Genomic DNA, 19,816 nt, shown 5'->3' on the forward strand with positions numbered 1-19,816 from the left:
AATTTATTAAAATTTAGAGTACCCAATTCATTTTTTCCAATTAAGGGGCAATTTAGCGTGACCAATCCACCTACTCTGCACAGCTTTGTGTTGCGGGGGTGAAACCCACGCAGACATGGGAAGAATGTGCAAACTCCACACGACAGTGACCTGGGGCCGGGATCGAATCTGGGACCTCGGCGTCGTGAGGCAGCAGGGCTAACCCATTACACCACCGTGCTGCCCTGCTTACCTTATTTAAACCAATCATAATCTTGTACACCTCCCCTCGATCTCCTTTGCCCCAAGGAGAACAACCCCAGCTTCTTCAACCTAACCGTGCAGCTTAAATCCCTCATTGCTGGATCTATTCTGGTAAATCATCTCTGCATCCTCTCAATGACACTCCCTAAAGCAGGGGTGGGCAAACTATGGTCCGCGGGCCGCATGCAGCCCGCCAAAGGTCTTTATGCGGCCCACCAAGATCAAGTCATAAAAAAAAAATTAAATTCTTTATATTTTTTTTATAAGGTTAATGGGGGGGGCTGTTGGGTTACTGGTATAGGGTGGATACGTTGACTTGAGTAGGGTGATCATTGCTCGGCACAACATCGAGGGCCGAAGGGCCTGTTCTGTGCTGTAACTGTTCTATGTTCTATATGAGGCGCCCAGAATCATAACCGGGTGAAGCACCATTTTTGAAAAGTAGACAAAAAGAGGGCTAAAGGCAGGATGCCGCCGGCGGAAGCGTTGAGGTATATGCCGCACGCTAATTGGTTACAACCGGGACTATTAATTAATATACTATGCGGCCCTTTAAAATTGTGAATTTCTGAATGTGGCCCTTGCACGGAAAAGTTTGCCCACCCCTGCCCTAAAGTATGGTGCCCTGAACTGTTTGCAATAGTCTATAGTTGTAGCTTATCCAGAACTTTATAAAGGTTCTGCATAAATTATCTGCTTTTGTTCTCGCCTCCTTTTATAAAGCCCAAGATCCCGTATGCTTTCCTAACTACTCTCTCAAAATATCCACCACCTTCAAAGTTCAATGCACACGAAATCCCAGATCCTCTGTTTTTGTGCATTTGTTGAACTGTGCCATTGTGTCTATATGCTTCTGATAAAATGCATCACCTCAATTCTCTTTATTAAATTCCATCAGCCACTTGTCTGCCCATTATGCTCGCCTTTCTATGACTTGTTGCAGTTGATTAGTATCATGGTGAGTGTTAGACTTAGAAACTGTACAATAAATTGTCAAGCAGTTATGGACAAGTTAAAAGTCATGTAGGGTAGAGCTTGAGAGTGGCATTGCATAAATCAAGCCTGAAGACTACAAAGGCATGGATGAGGCAGACCAAAATAGAAAGTCATTGGTCCATAGAGAATTAATGCCTCGGGCAAGGTGATGTGCTTGACTGACATTTGTATTTGAATAAAGCTAGAAAGCTTCTCTCTGAAATGGCAGCTGTGATTGTTTTAACATCTTCATTGTTCACTATGTTTGAAAACAAATTTTCAATTTTGCATGTTACCTTAGAAAGAAGTGGGTCTGATGGACCCATTAATCCATAGCATCTTGATTAAAAATTTATTGATTGAGGGGAGCAGAGGAGCTTGGCAAGTTTGGGATTGGAATGACTGAGGAGTCCTTTCGCAGTCTGTCAGAGGGACAGAAAGCATGGAGCCAGTTCCACAAGCTGTATTTCCAATGGGATCCAAGTTTATGGGGAGCGTAGTACAAAAATGGAAAATGCATTGTGTCTTTAAATCCTTAAGGGAAGGCTCAGAGCACAGAATTAGCCCTTTTGACAGCTGTGCATTTGGGTAAGTAATTTCATAATTTTAAAAGCGTAGCATTTTTCTTTATTTTAGAATTGATTAGTATGTTTGCATGCTAAACACCACCCCCTAATCTCATGTTGAAGCAATAATGAACAAGTTACCATGTTATCAAATTGCTTGGCATTGGATATAGTAGGGTCTATATATTCAATTTATCATGCAGCAGCCTTTCCTCCCTTGGTCTGAAGGTACTGACTCATGTTTCAAATCCATAGACTCCATCTATTTGTCTGTATTTCACCCACATGGTCATTCTTTGCCTAGTGAATCTAGACAGCAAATATTGGTGTGGCATTCAACCTTGCAAGTCTCAGTGCCAAAGCCCCAGATGTTTGTTGTATTATAATCGCAAGTAAGAATCTAGCCTGGTATTTCCTCTTCCAATGGCACTGAAACCAAGTGTCATAATGCACAGACTGTGATTAACAAATTTAGAATGAGAATTAAACATTTAACGTGGTTTTGTGGCTTGGCATCATACCAGCTTGACTCAGTTTGTGGTACACTTGTCTTTGAATCAGAAGGTTCTCGGTTCAAGTTGCATTCTGTGAATTCAACATATAATCCAAGCTACACTTTGTTGCAATGCTGAGGGATATACTTTGTCAGAGTTCCTAATGTTGGATACTTCCCCCTTTATCCTTTTTATCTAGATGTGTGCACCTAGAGACAGTAATAATATTTGATAACCCACTTGATTTATTATCGACAAAACAATCTTAAATACTCTATCCAATCACAAAGAGTAATGCACATTAGCCTCATGTCTGAGACTCATGTGCTTAAATATTGATGAACCATAGAAAAGTTACAGTGCAGAAAGGGACCATTCAGCTCATCGTGTCTGCACCAGCCAAAAAAGAGAAAAAAGACACTAACCGCTCATTTTAATCCCCCTTTCCAGAACCTGGGTGATAACCTTGTAGGTTGCAGCACTTCGTAAGCAGATCCAGGTATCTTTCAAATCAGTTAGAGTATTTCAGCCTCAACCATCAATTTAAGCAGTGAATTCCAGGTGCCCGCCACCCACTGGGCGAAAAAGTTATTCCTCATGTACCCTCTAATCCTGCTATCAATCACCTTAAATCTATGCCTCCTGATAATGGATCTCTCTGCTCAGAGAAACAAGTCTTTCCTGTCTACTCTACCTAGACCCCTCCTAATTTTGCACTCCTCAATTAGGTCACCCCTTAACCTCCTCTGTTCTAAGGAAAGCAACCCGAGCAGATCCAATGCCTCCTTATAGTTACAATTCACAATCCCTGGCAACATTCTTGTAAATATTCCCTGCAGTCTCACGAGACCAATGATATTCTTTCTGTAATGCAGTGACCAAAATGCACACAAACTTCCAGCCTTGGCCTAACCAACCTTTCTTTCCAGTTCCATTGTTACATCCCTGCTTTTGTATTCTATATCTTGTCCAACAAAGGAAAGCATTCCACATGCTTTCTTGACCGACTTTTCCATCTGTCCTGCCATCTTCAAGAACCTGTGGATATGCACTCCAAGCTTTCGCACTTCCTCAACCCCTGTCTGTATCTTCCCGTTTGGTTAGTTAGTTTTGTTTGGCCTCCCCAAATGCATATCTTTATTTTTCCAGATTCAATTCCATTTGCCACTTCTCTGCCCAGTCAACCAAACCATTGATATTCTTGAGTTACCAGTTATCCTCTTCACTATCAACTGCAACTACTTGACCAATTTTTGTGTAATCTGCTACTTTCAAAATCATGTTGCCCACATTTAAGTCTAAATTCTTAATATGTACAACAAATAGCAAAGGTCCCAACACAGCCCTGTGCGACATCATTTGAAACTTTTTTCCACTCGCAAAAATATCCATTGACCATTACTCTTTGTTTCCTGTCCCGGAGACAATTTTGGAACCAATCTGTCACCCTCCCCAAAATCCCATGAGATCTCACTTTTCTGATCAGTCTGCCGTGTGGGGCCTTGTCAAATGCATTACAGAAATCCATGTCGACAAAATCCACTGCACTACTCTCATTGATCCTCCTGGTTCCTTCCTCAGAAATTTCTTTTAAGTTAGAAAGACACAATTTCCCCCAAACAAAACCATGCTGACTGTCCCTGATCAATTTGTATCTTTCTAAGTGACAATTTATCCTGCCACTCAGAATTGTTTCCAATAATTTTCCCACCACTAAAGTCACACTGACCGGCCTATGGTTTTTGTCCAATCCCTCGGACCCTTTTAAAATAATGGTACAACATTCATGGACCTCCAATCCTCTGGGACCTCACCTGTATCGAGTGAGAATTGGAAAATTAACCTTGGAGCATCTGCTATTTTCTCCCTGGCTTCCTTCAACAGTCTGGAATACAATCCATCTGGCCCTGGTGGTTTATCATCTTTCAAAGATGCCAGTCCCACCAGTAGTACTTCTCTTTCAATGCTTATTGTATTGAATATTTCACATTACTCCTCTTTAACTGGACTGTCTACATCATCCCTCTCCTTAGTCAAGACAGAGACAAAGTACTCATTGAGAACTCGGTCCGCGCCTTTGAATCAACCCACAATTTACCTTATGCATCTCTGATAGTTACTTTCCTTAGTTATTCTCTGGCTATTAATTGGTAAAACGGCATAGGATTTTCTTTGATTTTTTTAGAAAAAATAAATTTTGCAATTTAGGGGCAATTTAGAATGGCCAATACACCTACCCTGCACATCTTACATTTATGAGGGTGAGACCCACGCAGACACGGGGAAATGTACAAGCTCCACATGGACAGTGACCTGGGCCGGGGTCGAACCCAGATCCTCGGTGCAGTGAGGCAGTACGTAGTAGTAATCATTGCGCCACCATGCCGCCTTTACTTTGATTTTATCTGCCAATATTTCTTTGTATCCTCTTTTTATTTTCCTAATTTCCATTTTTACTTCATCCCGTATTAAGTATTTTGTGACTGTCATAAGCTTTCTTTTGCTGCTTTATTTTGGCCTGTGTGCATCTGGATAACTAGGGGCTCTAGATTTGGCAGTACCACCCTTTTTCTTTGTGGGGATATGTCTACATTGTGCCTGTAGAATTTTCCCTTTTAATGGGTCCCTCTGATTTGACACACGTTTTGATTTTTAATAGCTGTGTCCAATACACTTAGACAGCTCATGTTTCAGCTATGTAAAATTTGTCTCTCTCTTTCTCCCCCCCCCCCCCCCCCCCCCCCCCCCCCCATCCCGTGTATTTATTTATTTTTTAAATTTTGAGTACCCAATTCCTTTTTTTTCCAATTGAAGGGCAATTTAGCGTGGCCAATTCACCTACCCTGCACACCTTTTTGGGATGTGGAGGTAAGAAAACACAGAAACGAAGAGAATGTGCATCTCCACACAGACAGTGACACAGGCCGGGATTGAACCTGGGTCCTTGGCACCGTGAGGCAGCAGTGCTCACCAGTGCGCCACCTTGCTGCGCCATCTTTCCCACCCCCCCCCACCCCCATTTAGAACATTTACTCCTGTTCTATCTATGTCCTTTTCCATAATGATGCTAAATCTAATTATATTATGGTCACTATCTCCAAAATGATTCCTCACTGCTACTTCATCCACTTGCCGAGCTTCATTTCCTAAGACCAAATCTAGAATTGCGCTCCCTCTTGTTGGGCTTTTTGCTTGCTGGCTAAAAAGGTTCTCTTGAATGCAGTTCAAGAATTATGTACCCTCTGTGCTTTTCACACTGTTTGTATCCCAATTGATACTCGGTTAGTTGATGTCGCCAACGATTACTGCCCTATTGTTTTGTACTCAGAAGTCTGTCTACGTATATGCTCTTCCTCTCTGCACTAAAGTCCAAGCAGTATGGCTGCCCCTTTTTTATTTCTGAGCTTTACCCATATGGCCCCATTTGATGCTTCATTTAGTATATCATTCCTCCTCACCGCTGTAATTGATTATTTAACCGGTAATGCTACACATCGACCTTTTTTACCCTCTCCCTATTCTGCCTGAAAATTCTATATCCAGGGATGTTGAGCTGCTATTTTGTGCTCCTCCTTAAGCCAAGTTTCCATTTTAGTGTTGATGATGGTATCTCCAAGCCTCTTTGCAATCCATGTTTCAACATTAATGAGATCTCTATTTTTTCTGCCTAGAAAATAGCATCTGTTTTATACCCTTTCTGTTTGTAGTTTTCTTCCTGCCAACTGCAACCCTATCTTAATGTTTTGCATTGGCCTATTTGTTTCAAATAGATTTAGACATGAGAGACTTTGTACTTTACTACACATGACTGTTACTTCCTATTATTGCTTTTCTAAGTCATGGCCCTGTTGGAAACAGTCCTGTCATGCATGCACTCAAAGTACCCCTGGTGTGATAAAAGCCTACGTTTCAAAACCTTTTATTATCAGCCGCGTGGAGAAGGGTTTTAGAGAACATGATGGAAAAAGATGTTTTTTTTTAAAGAACCCAGATTAAACCAGTCCTCTCACAGTACAGCTTTTGTCCATGTTAAATTGAAAACAATGTAAAAACATATCAATGTTTTTATAGCTATCCTTCAATGCAGCACAAAGCCAAGATTCTGTCAGCCTTTTTCTAAGGTTCAAATATATGCCAAGTGTCCAATTGCAATATTCAAAGAAGATCATTGGGGTTTCCATTATCTGAGCCACAACCAGAAAATCATTTAGCTTGCTATTTATCTCATTGCTATTTGTGGGTTCTTGTCAAGTCTGCTTCATGTAGCTCCATATAGCGATGCACTTGAAGTAATTCATTGTGTATGAACTATTTTAAGATAGTGGAATGATGCATTGGGATGCTATGTGAATGCAAGGCTGCTCCTTTTGCCCACTGATACATCAGGGGTAGCTCTAGTTTCTCCTCAAGTTTGATGCTACAAACCAGACACTGATGCTACAAACTTCTTTTTTTGCAGGCAACTGAGGCTAAGAGCCCAGTGAAGCTCCCCTCAACCAGACCATCGTCTGCAGGTGTGACAAAAACGAACAGTAACACTAGCGTTAAGAGCAGTACGACATCATTGCAAAAAATGACCCCTACTACTGGGTCCACTCAGAGAAACACCACGCTCTCCACTCCGAAAAGGCCAACATGTACGTATTGAAGTTTTGATGTCACTGGATGTGTCAATGGACAGTGTTGTGGGTTAGCTGGTACCTTTCTTTTTTTTGTGGGCAATTCATTTTTTTCAATTAAGCGGCAGTTTAGCGTGACCAATCCACCTACCCTGCACATCTTTGGGTTGTGGGGATGAAACCCACGCAAACACGGGGAGTATATGCAAACTCCACATGGACAGTGACCCAGGGTCGGGATCGAATCCGGGACCTCGGCACCAAGAAGCAGCAGTGCTGGCCACTGTGCTGTCCTAGCCCTAGGGTTCCAATTTGTCCCAGATTTGTACATTTGTCTGCCGATAAAGTTTCCATGTGAAATGAGTTTGGGCCATCTGAAATAAAAACAAAAAATGCTAGAACTACTCAGCAGGTCTGGCAACATCTGTGGAGAGAAAAGATAATCGACTTAAATGGTTAAACTTTCTTTTTCCACTGATGCACCCAGGAAGGCCTCAAATTACTTACATGGGAAATGCAAAAGAAAGTCATAGTTTGCGTGCTTTTCTGAGGGGGCTGAAATGTGAAAGCGCCTTGCTCCCTTTGACTGTGCTATACCTAACTTGGAAGTACTGGGTGCCTTAACTGGGAAAAAGTCCATTCTCCAGTGATAACATTCCTCATCTTAATGAATGCAAATCAGAGTTTTCCTTCGGAAATATTAATTACAGAATTATTAGTAATAATCTGATGTACTTTATTCCAGTTTTGTTCTGCCTCTTCCAATCCAGTATTGGAGGAATGACCTCCCAAGTGGGCCTGCTACTTTGCTCATATGGTGATGCAATAAGCAGGTTCAGTAATCGACTAGGAAGTTGAAGATTGTGTCTCAAGTTCATTGACAACGATTGGCCAGTTACTTAACCTCACACCACATAGTTGCATCATGTAACAATGATTCAGGCTTATCACCTGAACAGTCTTAAACTTGGACTATATGGAGAGGGAGTACAGAGGAAGGACTACTTTCCCTGGCAAAGAAAGAACAATATAACAGTGTGTTGAAGAGGTGGGGAAAGTAGAGTGGACAGTGGCAGTTAAAGAGGTAGCAACGGGCCAGTGGAATATAAATTATCGTAACTCTTTAAACATTTTATTTTTAGCTATCAAGACTGAACCCAAATCTGCAGAGATGAAGAAGTCTCTGTCTGCAAAATCACCCTTGGGTAATGTGAATTCTCTTTGCTGTTGTTTCTTTTTGTTATTGCTGTTTCACCCAGCCCAACCCAAATAGTTTTGCATTGCCACACAATTTCTCCCTTTGGTCCTCACCTGAAGGCATTAGCTCCTTGGGATGTTGTCCTATGTGCACCTGCCCACTGGAACCTCTATCTAAGTGAATCTGGACAATGGATTTTGACAGATTATTCAAGTCATTGTTGGTCCTAACAACACAACCCGAGCCTGGCTTCATCCAATGTCTGCACATGTCTATTTCCCGCCAGGATTGCTAGTTAGTAATCTCACCATCCAGTGATTTTAAGGCACGGCACCTCCAAGTTGTAAGCAAAGTTGTACATTTCGCTAACTAGTTGTTGAGCACTCTTCCCTTCAGCACAGAACTAACTAATGACAAAAACTGGGGGATAACACCTGAAATTATGAAAATATCAAAACATAGAGAAAATAGGAGCAGGAGGAGGCCATTCAGCACTTGGTGCCTGCTCTGCCATTCTTTATGATCATGGCTTTTTTCAAATTAAAAATGTATTTTATTACCAACATGTATCAAAACAGATTGCAGATTCCCCCTGGCTCAATCCCATGATTCCCGCACAGCGGCGTTAATACCGACACCCCTTCCACCTTAAAATGCCTCCTCAACTGATTCCATATCTTCACCATGGACTGCACCACCGGGCTCCCTGAATACCTACTCGGAGCCATTGGCAACGCTGCCGTCACCATAATCCTCAAACTAGACACCTTACAAGATTCCTCCTCCATCCTAAATGCCTCAACCCCTTCTCCTTCCCACCATTGCCGCACCTTATCCACATTCGCCACCCAATAATAATGAAGCAGGTTTCCGACCCTCGGCACCTTCCCTGCCCATAGAAAGTCTGAAATGATCGTGTCCAATTTCCGAAAAAAGGCCTTTGGTATAAAGGTCAGGAGAGCCTGAAAAATAAACCTCAGCAGAATATTCATTTTCTTTATGATCATGGTTGATCATCCAACTCCATAACCTGATTCAGTCGCCCCCCCCCCCCCCCATTATTCTTTGATCCTCTTCACCCGAAGAGCCAAATCTACCTGCTTCTTGAAATATGCAGTGTTTGGCCTCAACTGCTTACTGTCGCGAATTTCACAGGTTGACCACTCTGGATGAAGAAATTTCTCCTCATCTCAGTCCTAAATGGGCTACCCTGCATCTCCAGACTGTGACCCCTGGTTCTGGACACATTCTACAATCGGGAGCATCGTTCTTGCATCTACCCTGTCTCATCCTGTTGAAATTTTAGAGGTTTCGGAGATCCGCCCACATTATTCTGAACTCCCGAATCGCGCTCTCCTCATACGTCGGTCCTGGCATCATCCCAGGCATCATTCTGACCTGAATGGTTCAGCCACCCAGTGAATAAACTCACTCAGTCATTAAAGTATCTAGATTTGCGAGACGACAATGTCAGCGAAAACCGTCCGGGAGAAGCAAGCGACAACACCAACACTAGATCCATTCGCGTATTGCCCTCTGTAATTGTTCTGTAATTGTTTCCCCGGCACCCAAATGTATATGTACCCCCCCAGTTTCACCACCCCCACAAACAGATGCCTACTTATGTGCTAAAAACAATATTGCCAATTGTACAGAGCTGCTGTGGTTGAGCTAGCACATAAATACCCTACCAGTTATTTTATTCTAACTTTTTTTTGTTGTTGTTTGTTTTGTTTTTTGTGCGTGTTCCCTTCTCTTCTATGTATGTATGTATATATATATAATACGTATTCTATTTTGTGTACATAACGGTAAATATACTTTGGTCAAAAACCCAATAAAAAACATTTATTAAAAAAAAGTAGCTAGATTTGCTCAACTGATGATTATTTTTCAGTGGCAGTCTGCTCGCCTGACCATTTGAATGTAGGTACATGGAATGAGCGCAGACTTGATCCTTTCCTAGGAACAGTGCTTGTTTTTTTCATAACGTTTGCTCTTATCTCGTCCAGAACAAAGTCCCATTCCCCCAACAAATCCCGAATATGGCTTAACAACAACGATATGCTCATGAAAATGGATCAATTAATCCAAGAGAGAGCTGGGTATTTTTTATTTTATTGTTTGAAATAATTTATGTAGGAGGATGGGAGTATTTTTTGTATTTTGGGACCAGCCAGGAGGCAGTTCTCCTGTTAGCTTGTGAAATAATTCCTATTTTTATTATCACAATTTATCTGCTAGATCAGCTTGACATAGGAACTCGTGACAATTGTGGAGAAAATAGCCTGATTTTTTTTACCTTAGGTGAGACAGGCCGTCCAAAGACTGCTTCCTCAACCACTGTTAAGAGCACTGGTACTACTCCAAGTGCACCAAGCACCCCGCTGGGCACCAGTGCCCCTTCAATGTCATCATCGAACACCTCTCGGGCACCCAGAATGATGGCACTGAAGACAACGGCTGCATCAGAGGCCAAGAGGGTTGCACCCATTCCTCGTGTTCCTTCAAAATCAACCGTGACAAATGCTCCAAAGCAACCACGGCCAACCAGTGCCCCAGCACCAGACCTGAAAAATATCAAGTCGAAAATTGGATCCACCGATAATATCAAATACCAACCCGGAGGAGGCAAGGTAAGAAAGAGATTGCTTATTTTATTTGGAGATAAATGAAGAGCAAGATCCACCGGGTGCATTGGTTTCCTTCCACAGTCCAAAGATGTGCAGGGTAGGTAGATTGGCCATGATTAATGCGCAGGGTTATGGGAATAGGGCAGAGGAGTTAGCATAGGGTAGAGTGCTCTTTTGGAAGGTCAGTGTAGACTTGAAGGGCCCAAATGGCCTCCTTCTGCACCGTAGGGATTCTATAGATTTTGATTCCACTATCTGCTTACCCAGTCCAATTAACATCACAAACAAAAAGGAAGTGTTAGAAATCGGGCAATATTGCTGGTGAATTAAAGGACACTCAACAGAACAAAACTCATTCCTTTAATATCCTAATTTCCCCATTACCAACAATAAAGCATGAATTTCAATACTGCCTCAGGAGTCCGAAAACACTTTATAACCAATTAAATACTTTTTAAAGTGCAGTCACTATTGTAGAAAATTTTGAAAGTCCAGTTGCTTTTTGTAAGTTGCTGACGTATATGCCTAACAACTTATTCTAAACATCTTACCCTTCATAATTTTCATATAATTCATTCCTGTCCTCTTCCCACCTGCCATCTTTTTTATTGTGATCTGGTGACGAGCAGTACACAGTGTTCCTAAGAAGTGCCTGGCGAGTACTTTGTAGATCCTTCCTTTAGTTTCTAAAGACTCACATGCTTTCAGCAAAGGGAAGAGCATGAAGTCAGTCAGCACCTGAAATAGTAGATTCAACACTGGCACTGGGTCTGACTAGAAGGCACAACACTACTGTGATTACCATGAACTGGAGATTTATGAAGGCTATCACTCAAGATGCTGCCTCTCCTCAAACAAACGCTGACTTTATCTGCAGCTTTTCCCAATATGTTCTGCTTTTAATTCTAATCTAACTGGACTGAGCAGAGTTAATGCAGCTTAATATGGCGCTGTCCTGAAGGGTTTTGGACCAAGATTGTGAGGCATGTTCGCTGTAAACTGGCCTCAGTTGCAGAAGTTTAATCAATTTTTAAATATCTTTATGGGACCCCCAAAGTCAAATCAAAATCAGGGGTAGCAAAATTAAAGCCATCAAAATAAAAAGGACAGTACATGGACACAAAATTTGGTTCAAGGACAGAAGAGAATGAGCAACATTAGAACATAGAACATAGAACGATACAGCGCAGTACAGGCCCTTCGGCCCTCGATGTTGCACCGACATGGAAAAAAAAAACTAAAGTCCATCTAACCTACACTATGCCCTTATCATCCATATGCTTATCCAATAAACTTTTAAATGCCCTCAATGTTGGCGAGTTCACTACTGTTGCAGGTAGGGCATTCCACGGCCTCACCACTCTTTGCGTAAAAAACCCACCTCTGACCTCTGTCCTATATCTATTACCCCTCAATTTAAGGCTATGTCCCCTCGTGCTAGCCACCTCCATCCGTGGGAGTAGGCTCTCGCTGTCCACCCTATCTAACCCTCTGATCATTTTGTATGCCTCTATTAAGTCACCTCTTAACCTTCTTCTCTCTAACGAAAACAACCTCAAGTCCATCAGCCTTTCCTCATAAGATTTTCCCTCCATACCAGGCAACATCCTGGTAAATCTCCTCTGCACCCGTTCCAAAGCTTCCACGTCCTTCCTATAATGAGGCGACCAGAACTGTACGCAATACTCCAAATGCGGCCGTACTAGAGTTTTGTACAACTGCAACATGACCTCATGGCTCCGGAACTCAATCCCTCTACCAATAAAGGCCAACACACCATAGGCCTTCTTCACAACCCTATCAACCTGGGTGGCAACTTTCAGGGATCTATGTACATGGACACCGAGATCCCTCTGCTCATCCACACTACCAAGAATTTTACCATTAGCCAAATATTCCGCATTCCTGTTATTCTTTCCAAAGTGAATCACCTCACACTTCTCCACATTAAACTCCATTTGCCACCTCTCAGCCCAGCTCTGCAGCTTATCTATGTCCCTCTGTAACCTGCAACATCCTTCCGCACTGTCTACAACTCCACCGACTTTAGTGTCGTCTGCAAATTTACTCACCCATCCTTCTGCGCCCTCCTCTAGGTCATTTATAAAAATGACAAACAGCAACGGCCCCAGAACAGATCCTTGTGGTACGCCACTCGTAACTGAACTCCATTCTAAACATTTCCCATCAACTACCACTCTCTGTCTTCTTTCAACTAGCCAATTTCTGATCCACATCTCTAAATCACCCTCAATCCCCAGCCTCCGTATTTTCTGCAATAGCCGACCGTGGGGAACCTTATCAAACGCTTTACTGAAATCCATATACACCACATCAACTGCTCTACCCTCATCTACCTGTTCAGTCACCTTCTCAAAGAACTCGATAAGGTTTGTGAGGCATGACCTACCCTTCGCAAAACCATGCTGACTATCCCTAATCATATTATTCCTATCTAGATGATTATAAATCGTATCTTTTATAATCCTCTCCAAGACCTTACCCACCACAGACGTTAGGCTCACCGGCCTATAGTTACCGGGGTTATCTCTACTCCCCTTCTTGAACAAAGGGACCACATTTGCTATCCTCCAGTCCTCTGGCACTATTCCTGTAGCCAATGATGACCTAAAAATCAAAGCCAAAGGCTCAGCAATCTCTTCCCTGGCTTCCCAGAGAATCCTAGGATAAATCCCATCTGGCCCCGGGGACTTATCTATTTTCACCTTGTCCAGAATTGCCAACACTTCTTCCCTACGCACCTCAATGCCATCTATTCTAATAGCCTGGGTCTCAGCATTCTCCTCCACAATATTATCTTTTTCTTGAGTGAATACTGACGAAAAGTATTCATTTAGTATCTCGCTTATCTCCTCAGCCTCCACACACAACTTCCCACCACTGTCCTTGACTGGCCCTACTCTTACCCTAGTCATTCTTTTATTCCTGACATACCTATAGAAAGTTTTTGGGTTTTCCTTGATCCTACCTGCCAAAGACTTCTCATGTCCCCTCCTTGCTCGTCTCAGCTCTCTCTTTAGATCCTTCCTCGCTTCCTTGTAACTATCAAGCGCCCCAACTGAAACTTCATGCCTCATCTTCACATAGGCCTCCTTCTTCCTCTTAACAAGAGATTCCACTTCTTTGGTAAACCACGGTTCCCTCGCTCGACCCCTTCCTCCCTGCCTGACTGGTACGTACTTATCAAGAACATGCAATAGCTGTTCCTTGAACAAGCTCCACATATCCAGTGTGCCCAACCCTTGCAGCCTACTTCTCCAACCTACACATCCTAAGTCATGTCTAATGGCATCATAATTGCCCTTCCCCCAGCTATAACTCTTGCCCTGCGGGGCAAACAGTTATTTTTCAGACTGGAGAGAAAATACAGTAGTGTTCCTCGGGGATGGTATCAGGACTTTTCTCTATTTGATATATATTAATGACCTCAGGGCAGCACGGTGGCACAATGGTTAGCACTGCTGCCTACGGCACTGAGGACCCGGGTTCGATCTCGGCCCCAGGTCACCGTCTGTGTGGTTTTGCACATTCTCCCTGTGTCTGTGTGGGTCTCACCCCCACAACCCAAAGACGTGCAGATTAGGTAGATTGGCCACGCTAAATTGCCCATTAATTTTAAAAGTGTGCACAAGTCTTTGAAGGTGGCGAGCAAAGCTGAGAAGGGTATTTAAAAAAAAAACATATGGTATCCTTGCTCTATTGATAGAGGAATAGAGTGCAAAAGCAAGGCCCTTACCACTAAACCTTTATAAAATATTGGTTAGGTCTGAGTATTTTGTTTGACTATTGTCACTGGACGTCTCAGAGGAGTTGCCGTAGTCACACAGTACAGAATAGGCCATTCAGTCCATCAAGTCTGCACTGTCAAAATTACATTAAATCTACATTAATTCCACTTTCCAGCACTTGGCCCATAGCCTTGAATGTTATTTCATTTCAAGTGCTCACCCATGCACTTTTTAAAGGCTGTGATGTTCCCTACCCCTCCTACCCTCCCAGGCAGTGCATTCCAGACTCTCACCACCCTCTGGGTGAGAAAACATTTCTTCAAATGCAGAAGAAAATTATTAAAATGAGAGACTTCAATTATGTGGAAGATTTGAGAAGCTGATTATATTTTCCTCAGAGCAGAGGTGGTTTAGAGGTGATTTGACAAAGGTATATTTGACAAAGGTGTTGATAATCAATGGTTTTGATAAAGTGCATGAGAATAAACTGTTTCCACTGGCAAAACAGCTGCTAAACAGAGGGTATAAAGTTAAGGTAATTGCAAAGAATCAGACACAACAGGAAGAAATATTTTACACTGCAAGTTGCTGTGACCTGGAATGCATATCTGAAAGTGTGATAGAAGCATATTTAATAGTGCGTTCAAAAGAGAATTAGATAAATTGCAGAATCTTCACACTGCTGTCGGAGGCCATTCAGCCCATCGACTCAGCACTGGCTCGATGGAAGAGTATTCTATTTAATCACACTTCCCTGCATTATTGCTGTAACCTTGCACATTCTTTTCAGATAGCAATCCTGTTCCCTTTTGAATACCTTGATCAACCCTTCCTCCACTAGTTCATTGCAGACTCCAACCATCCTCTGGGTGACAACTTCACATTACTTTTACTCCCTTTGTCCATTATTTTGAATCTGTACCCTCTAGTTCTTGATATACCCTTGAGAGGTAATAGTTTGACACTATTCACCCTGTCCATACTACTCAGTATCTTGAATACTGCTACTCAGCCTTTTTTCCAATGAAAACAGATTTATTTTATTTTCCAAGTGCCTGTTTCCATCTTGTTCTCGTGTGTTTTGCTTTCAGACAGAGCTGACCTCTTTTTCTGCTATTAACACCGATATTGGATTCGAAACATTATCCCTGTTTGTCTCGCTACAAGTGCTGCCAGGCTTGCTGAATTTTTCCAGTATTTTCTGTAGAGATGGAATAAAACTCCCTCTATTTTATAATTCTAAATCATTACCTCTTAACTCTTCTGCATCTCCTTCTGAACCACTTGCCTCCCCCAGCTCTGAAACCAGCCATCCTCAAAATAAAAACAGAAAATGCAAGAATACTCAGCTGGTCAATGGAGGGAAACCAAAAAAACATTACAGGTTGATTCCCTTTCATCCGAAGCGGCCAGACTTGCCCTAAATTAGGTTTATGCCTGGCTCTGAAAAGTTTTTGACCCTGAGAATATGCAAACTAATTTTGTATAGAAATCTTTGAACCAACTATCAGCTGCTTTTTGTGCTGCTTGTTACCCATTCTCAAAGCATTGGTATATTTTGCTGTACAGGATCATGAGTATTAGGTGCACCGTATACCTTGCCTAAGAAAGATTTTTGATGCTTGAACATATCAGTAGACTATTTGACTGTAGGAGATGTTGCAGGTGAGCTCAATCCTGTTTTGCTTGATCTCCGCAAGCTGCACTTTCTGGTTGAGGTCAATGGATAGAAATTGGGATAGGGAATTTCCCCAGAAATCATTGTGCCAGATGCATCACCCTTATTGTTACTCCAGCAAAAATAGACCAGGAAATGGACTTGTGATCCTCTGGTTGTTCCTGATTCATGCTACATTAAGCAATGCTTATTTCTATCTACTAGGTGATGGATCAGAAAAATGACATACTTTATATATGTATATAATCTGTTGACTGTTGAGACCTGGCTAGTTGCCAACCCTGCTCAGTGTCTATGCCTATTGACTGCTTGTTGCATGTGCTTCCACAGTTCTGTTGGCAATGATGAAATAGCAATGTATAGGCTTTAGGAATGGATAAAGAAAAGGTATTCTTACAATTCAAATAACTTAACACCTGAGGAGTTGCTTAAATATTGAGGAAAGTTGAGCAGTGGGGTTAGGGGCTGGTATGTATTTAATTCAGAGCACTACCCTTCTTGAATTCAAGCAAATGTTAGGGAAAATTATTATTTTGAAATAAAAATCAAACATTTGCCTTAAATTAAGATTGACCACTCTGGGTTACTTCCTGGTGCTGTTTTCTGTGGAGAAAATATGTTTTGGACCATCAGTAAAAAAATGACTTTGGAATAATGTCAAACCATTAAGGAATTAAATATTGTGCAACATTCTGTAAAACATTATCCTACTGTATTGTGATGATACATTTTTTTATTTTAAATGTTCACTCTGGGTTAATTATTCAATTCCATTTCATTCCAGGGCATTTTTGCGTTTTTCTTCATTACATGTGTCTGTGTACTTGTTTTTTTTTCTCCATTCCTTTTGTTGTCCATTTAGGCTAAACCAGTAGAGAAAAGGCCTGAGCCGGTAAGATTGAACCGAAAAATTGAATCCAGCGCTCGAGTAACTAAAACCACAAGCATGAAAGATAGCCCAAAACAAACCAATGGCAAAGTGAGTGAATAAAAATGTCAAATTTGGTTTCACATTCATTTCTGAGTTGAATAAATGTCTGTGCATTTCCACATGGTCCCTTTGAAGATCAATCAAAAGATTGTTTATAGGACGGCCTTGTGCAGTTGACTACTCTTGGGGAACTGATTCAGGTCGAGTGAACATTGATGCAATAGTCCGAACAACAACAACTTGCACTTTTGTAGCACTTTTAATGTAGAAAGAATGATCATTTTCTAAGTTGCCTCATTCCCTTCCTCCACCTCTCTTTCTCTCTCTGATTCATTTCCTCTGATTCTTTTCACTCACATCTTCCAGCCGTCCCTCTCTCCCATCCTCCAGCCCTCCCACTCTCCCATCTTCCTGCCCTATCCTCTCTCCCATCCTCCAGCCCTATCCTCTCTTCCATCCTCCAGCCCTATCCTCTCTCCCATCCTCCAGCCCTATCCTCTCTCCCATCCTCCAGCCCTATCCTCTCTCCCACTCTCCAGCCCTATCCTCTCTCCCGTCCTCCAGCCCTCCCTCTCTCCCGTACTCCAGCCCTCCCACTCTCCCATCCTCGAGCCCTCCCATTCTCCCATCCTCCAGCCCTCCCACACTCCCATCCTCCAGCCCCATCCTCTCTCCCATCCTCCAGCCCTCCCACTCTCCCATCCTTAAGCACTCCCATCCTCCAGCCCTATCCTCTCTCCCATCCTCAAGCCCTATCCTCTCTCCCATCCTCCAGCCCTATCCTCTCTCCCATACTCCAGCACCATCCCTCCCTCCCACTCTCCAGCGCTATCCTCTCTCCCATCCTCCAGCCCTCCCACTCTCCCCATCCTCCAGCCCTCCCACCCTCCCATCCTCCAGCCCATCCCACTCTCCCATCCTCCAGCCCTATCCTCTCTCCCATCCTCCAGCCCCATCCACTATCCCATCCTCCAGCCACAACCCTCCCATCCTCCAGCCCTCCCATTCTCCCATCCTCCAGCCCTATCCTCTCTCCCATCCTCCAGCCCTATCCTCTCTCCCATCCTCCAGCCCTCCCACTATCCCATCCTCCAGCCCACACTCTCCCATCCTCCAGCCCTCCCATCTCCCATCCTCCAGCCCCATCCACTCTCCCATCCTCCAGCCATCCCACTCCCATCCTCCAGCCCTATCCTCTCTGCCACCATCCAGCCCCATCCTCTCTCCCACCTCCAGCCCCCCACTCTCCCATCCTCCAGCCCTCCCACTCTCCCATCCACCAGCCCTCCCACACTCCCATCCTCCAGCCCTCTCTCACTCCCATCCTCCAGCCCCTATCCTCTCTCCCATCCTGCAGCCCCATCCTCTCTCCCCACTCTCCAGTCCTATCCTTTCCCCCATCCTCCAGCCCTCCCACTCTCCCATCCTCCAGCCCTCCCATTCTCCCATCCTCCAGCCCTCCCATTCTCCCATCCTCCAGCCCTCCCATTCTCCCATCCTCCAGCCCTTCCACTCTCCCATCCTCCAGCCCCTATCATCTCTCCTACTCTCCAGCCCCTATCCTCTCTCCCATCCTCCAGACCCATCCACTCTCCCATCCTCCAGCCCTCCCACACTCCCATCCTCCAGGCCTCCCACACTCACATCCTCCAGCCATCCCTCTCTCCCATCCTCCAGCCCTCCCACTCTCCCATCCTCCAGCCCTCCCACGCTCCCATCCTCCTGCCCTCCCCCTCTCCCTCCCTCCAGCCCCTATCCTCTCTCCCATCCTCCAGCCCTATCCTCTCTCCCACCCTCCAGCCCTCCCATTCCCATCCTCCAGCCCTCCCATCCTCCAGCCCTCCCACACTCCAATCCTCCAGCCCTCCAGCCCTCCCACACTCCCATCCTCCAGCCTATCCTCTCTCCCATCCTCCAGCCCTCCCACTCTCCCATCCTCCAGCCCTCCCACTCTCCCATCCTCCAGCCCTCCCACTCTCCATCCTCCAGCCCTCCCTCTCTCCCATCCTCCAGACCTCCCACACTCCCATCCTCCAGATCTCCCACTCTCCCATCCTCCAGCCCTATTCTCTCCCATCCCCCAGCCCTCCCACTCTCCCATCCCCCAGCCCTCCCACTCTCCCATCCCCCAGCCCTCCCACTCTCCCATCCTCCAGCCCTCCCACTCTCCCCATCCTTCAGCCGTCCCTCTCTGCCATCCTCCAACCCTCCCACTCTCCCATCCTCCAGCCCTATCCTTTCTCCCATCCTCCAGCCCCATCCACTATCCCATCCTCCAGCCCACACTCTCCCATCCTCCAGCCCTCCCATTCTCCCATCCTCCAGCCCTATCCTCTCTGCCACCATCCAGCCCCATCCTCTCTCCCACTCTCCAGCCCTCCCACTCTCCCATCCTCCAGCCCTCCCTCTCTCCCATCCTCCAGCCCTCTCACACTCCCATCCTCCAGCCCCTATCCTCTCTCCCATCCTGCAGCCCCAACCTCTCTCCCACTCTCCAGTCCTATCCTCTCCCCCATCCTCCAGCCCTCCCACTCTCCCATCCTCCAGCCCTCCCTCTCTCCCATCCTCCAGACCTCCCACGCTCCCATCCCCCAGCCCTCCCACTCTCCCATCCTCCAGCCTATTCTCTCCCATCCTCCAGCCCTCCCACTCTCCCATCCCCCAGCCCTTCCACTCTCCCATCCACCAGCCCTCCCACACTCCCATCCTCCAGCCCTCTCACACTCCCAT

At 44.5% G+C, this 19,816-nt stretch overlaps 1 protein-coding gene across 11 annotated transcripts in view; it reads left to right on the forward strand.

Moving 5' to 3' along the window:
• LOC119972367 (microtubule-associated protein 4-like) overlaps positions 1-19,816 on the forward strand; it is a 516,984-nt gene that overhangs the window by 436,246 nt on the left and 60,922 nt on the right. For 9 of the 11 annotated variants that reach the window (XM_038808936.1, XM_038808935.1, XM_038808937.1 and 6 more), the window contains 4 exons: positions 6,738-6,915; positions 8,040-8,102; positions 10,403-10,731; positions 17,018-17,134. In XM_038808936.1, the coding sequence (XP_038664864.1) occupies positions 6,738-6,915; positions 8,040-8,102; positions 10,403-10,731; positions 17,018-17,134 (687 nt within the window). The remainder of the gene's footprint in view (positions 1-6,737; positions 6,916-8,039; positions 8,103-10,402; positions 10,732-17,017; positions 17,135-19,816) is intronic. The other 2 variants (XM_038808934.1, XM_038808938.1) reach the window with 1 other exon arrangement.

The sequence above is a fragment of the Scyliorhinus canicula genome, chromosome 10 (genome assembly GCF_902713615.1).
Source record: "Scyliorhinus canicula chromosome 10, sScyCan1.1, whole genome shotgun sequence".
NCBI lineage: Eukaryota > Metazoa > Chordata > Chondrichthyes > Carcharhiniformes > Scyliorhinidae > Scyliorhinus > Scyliorhinus canicula.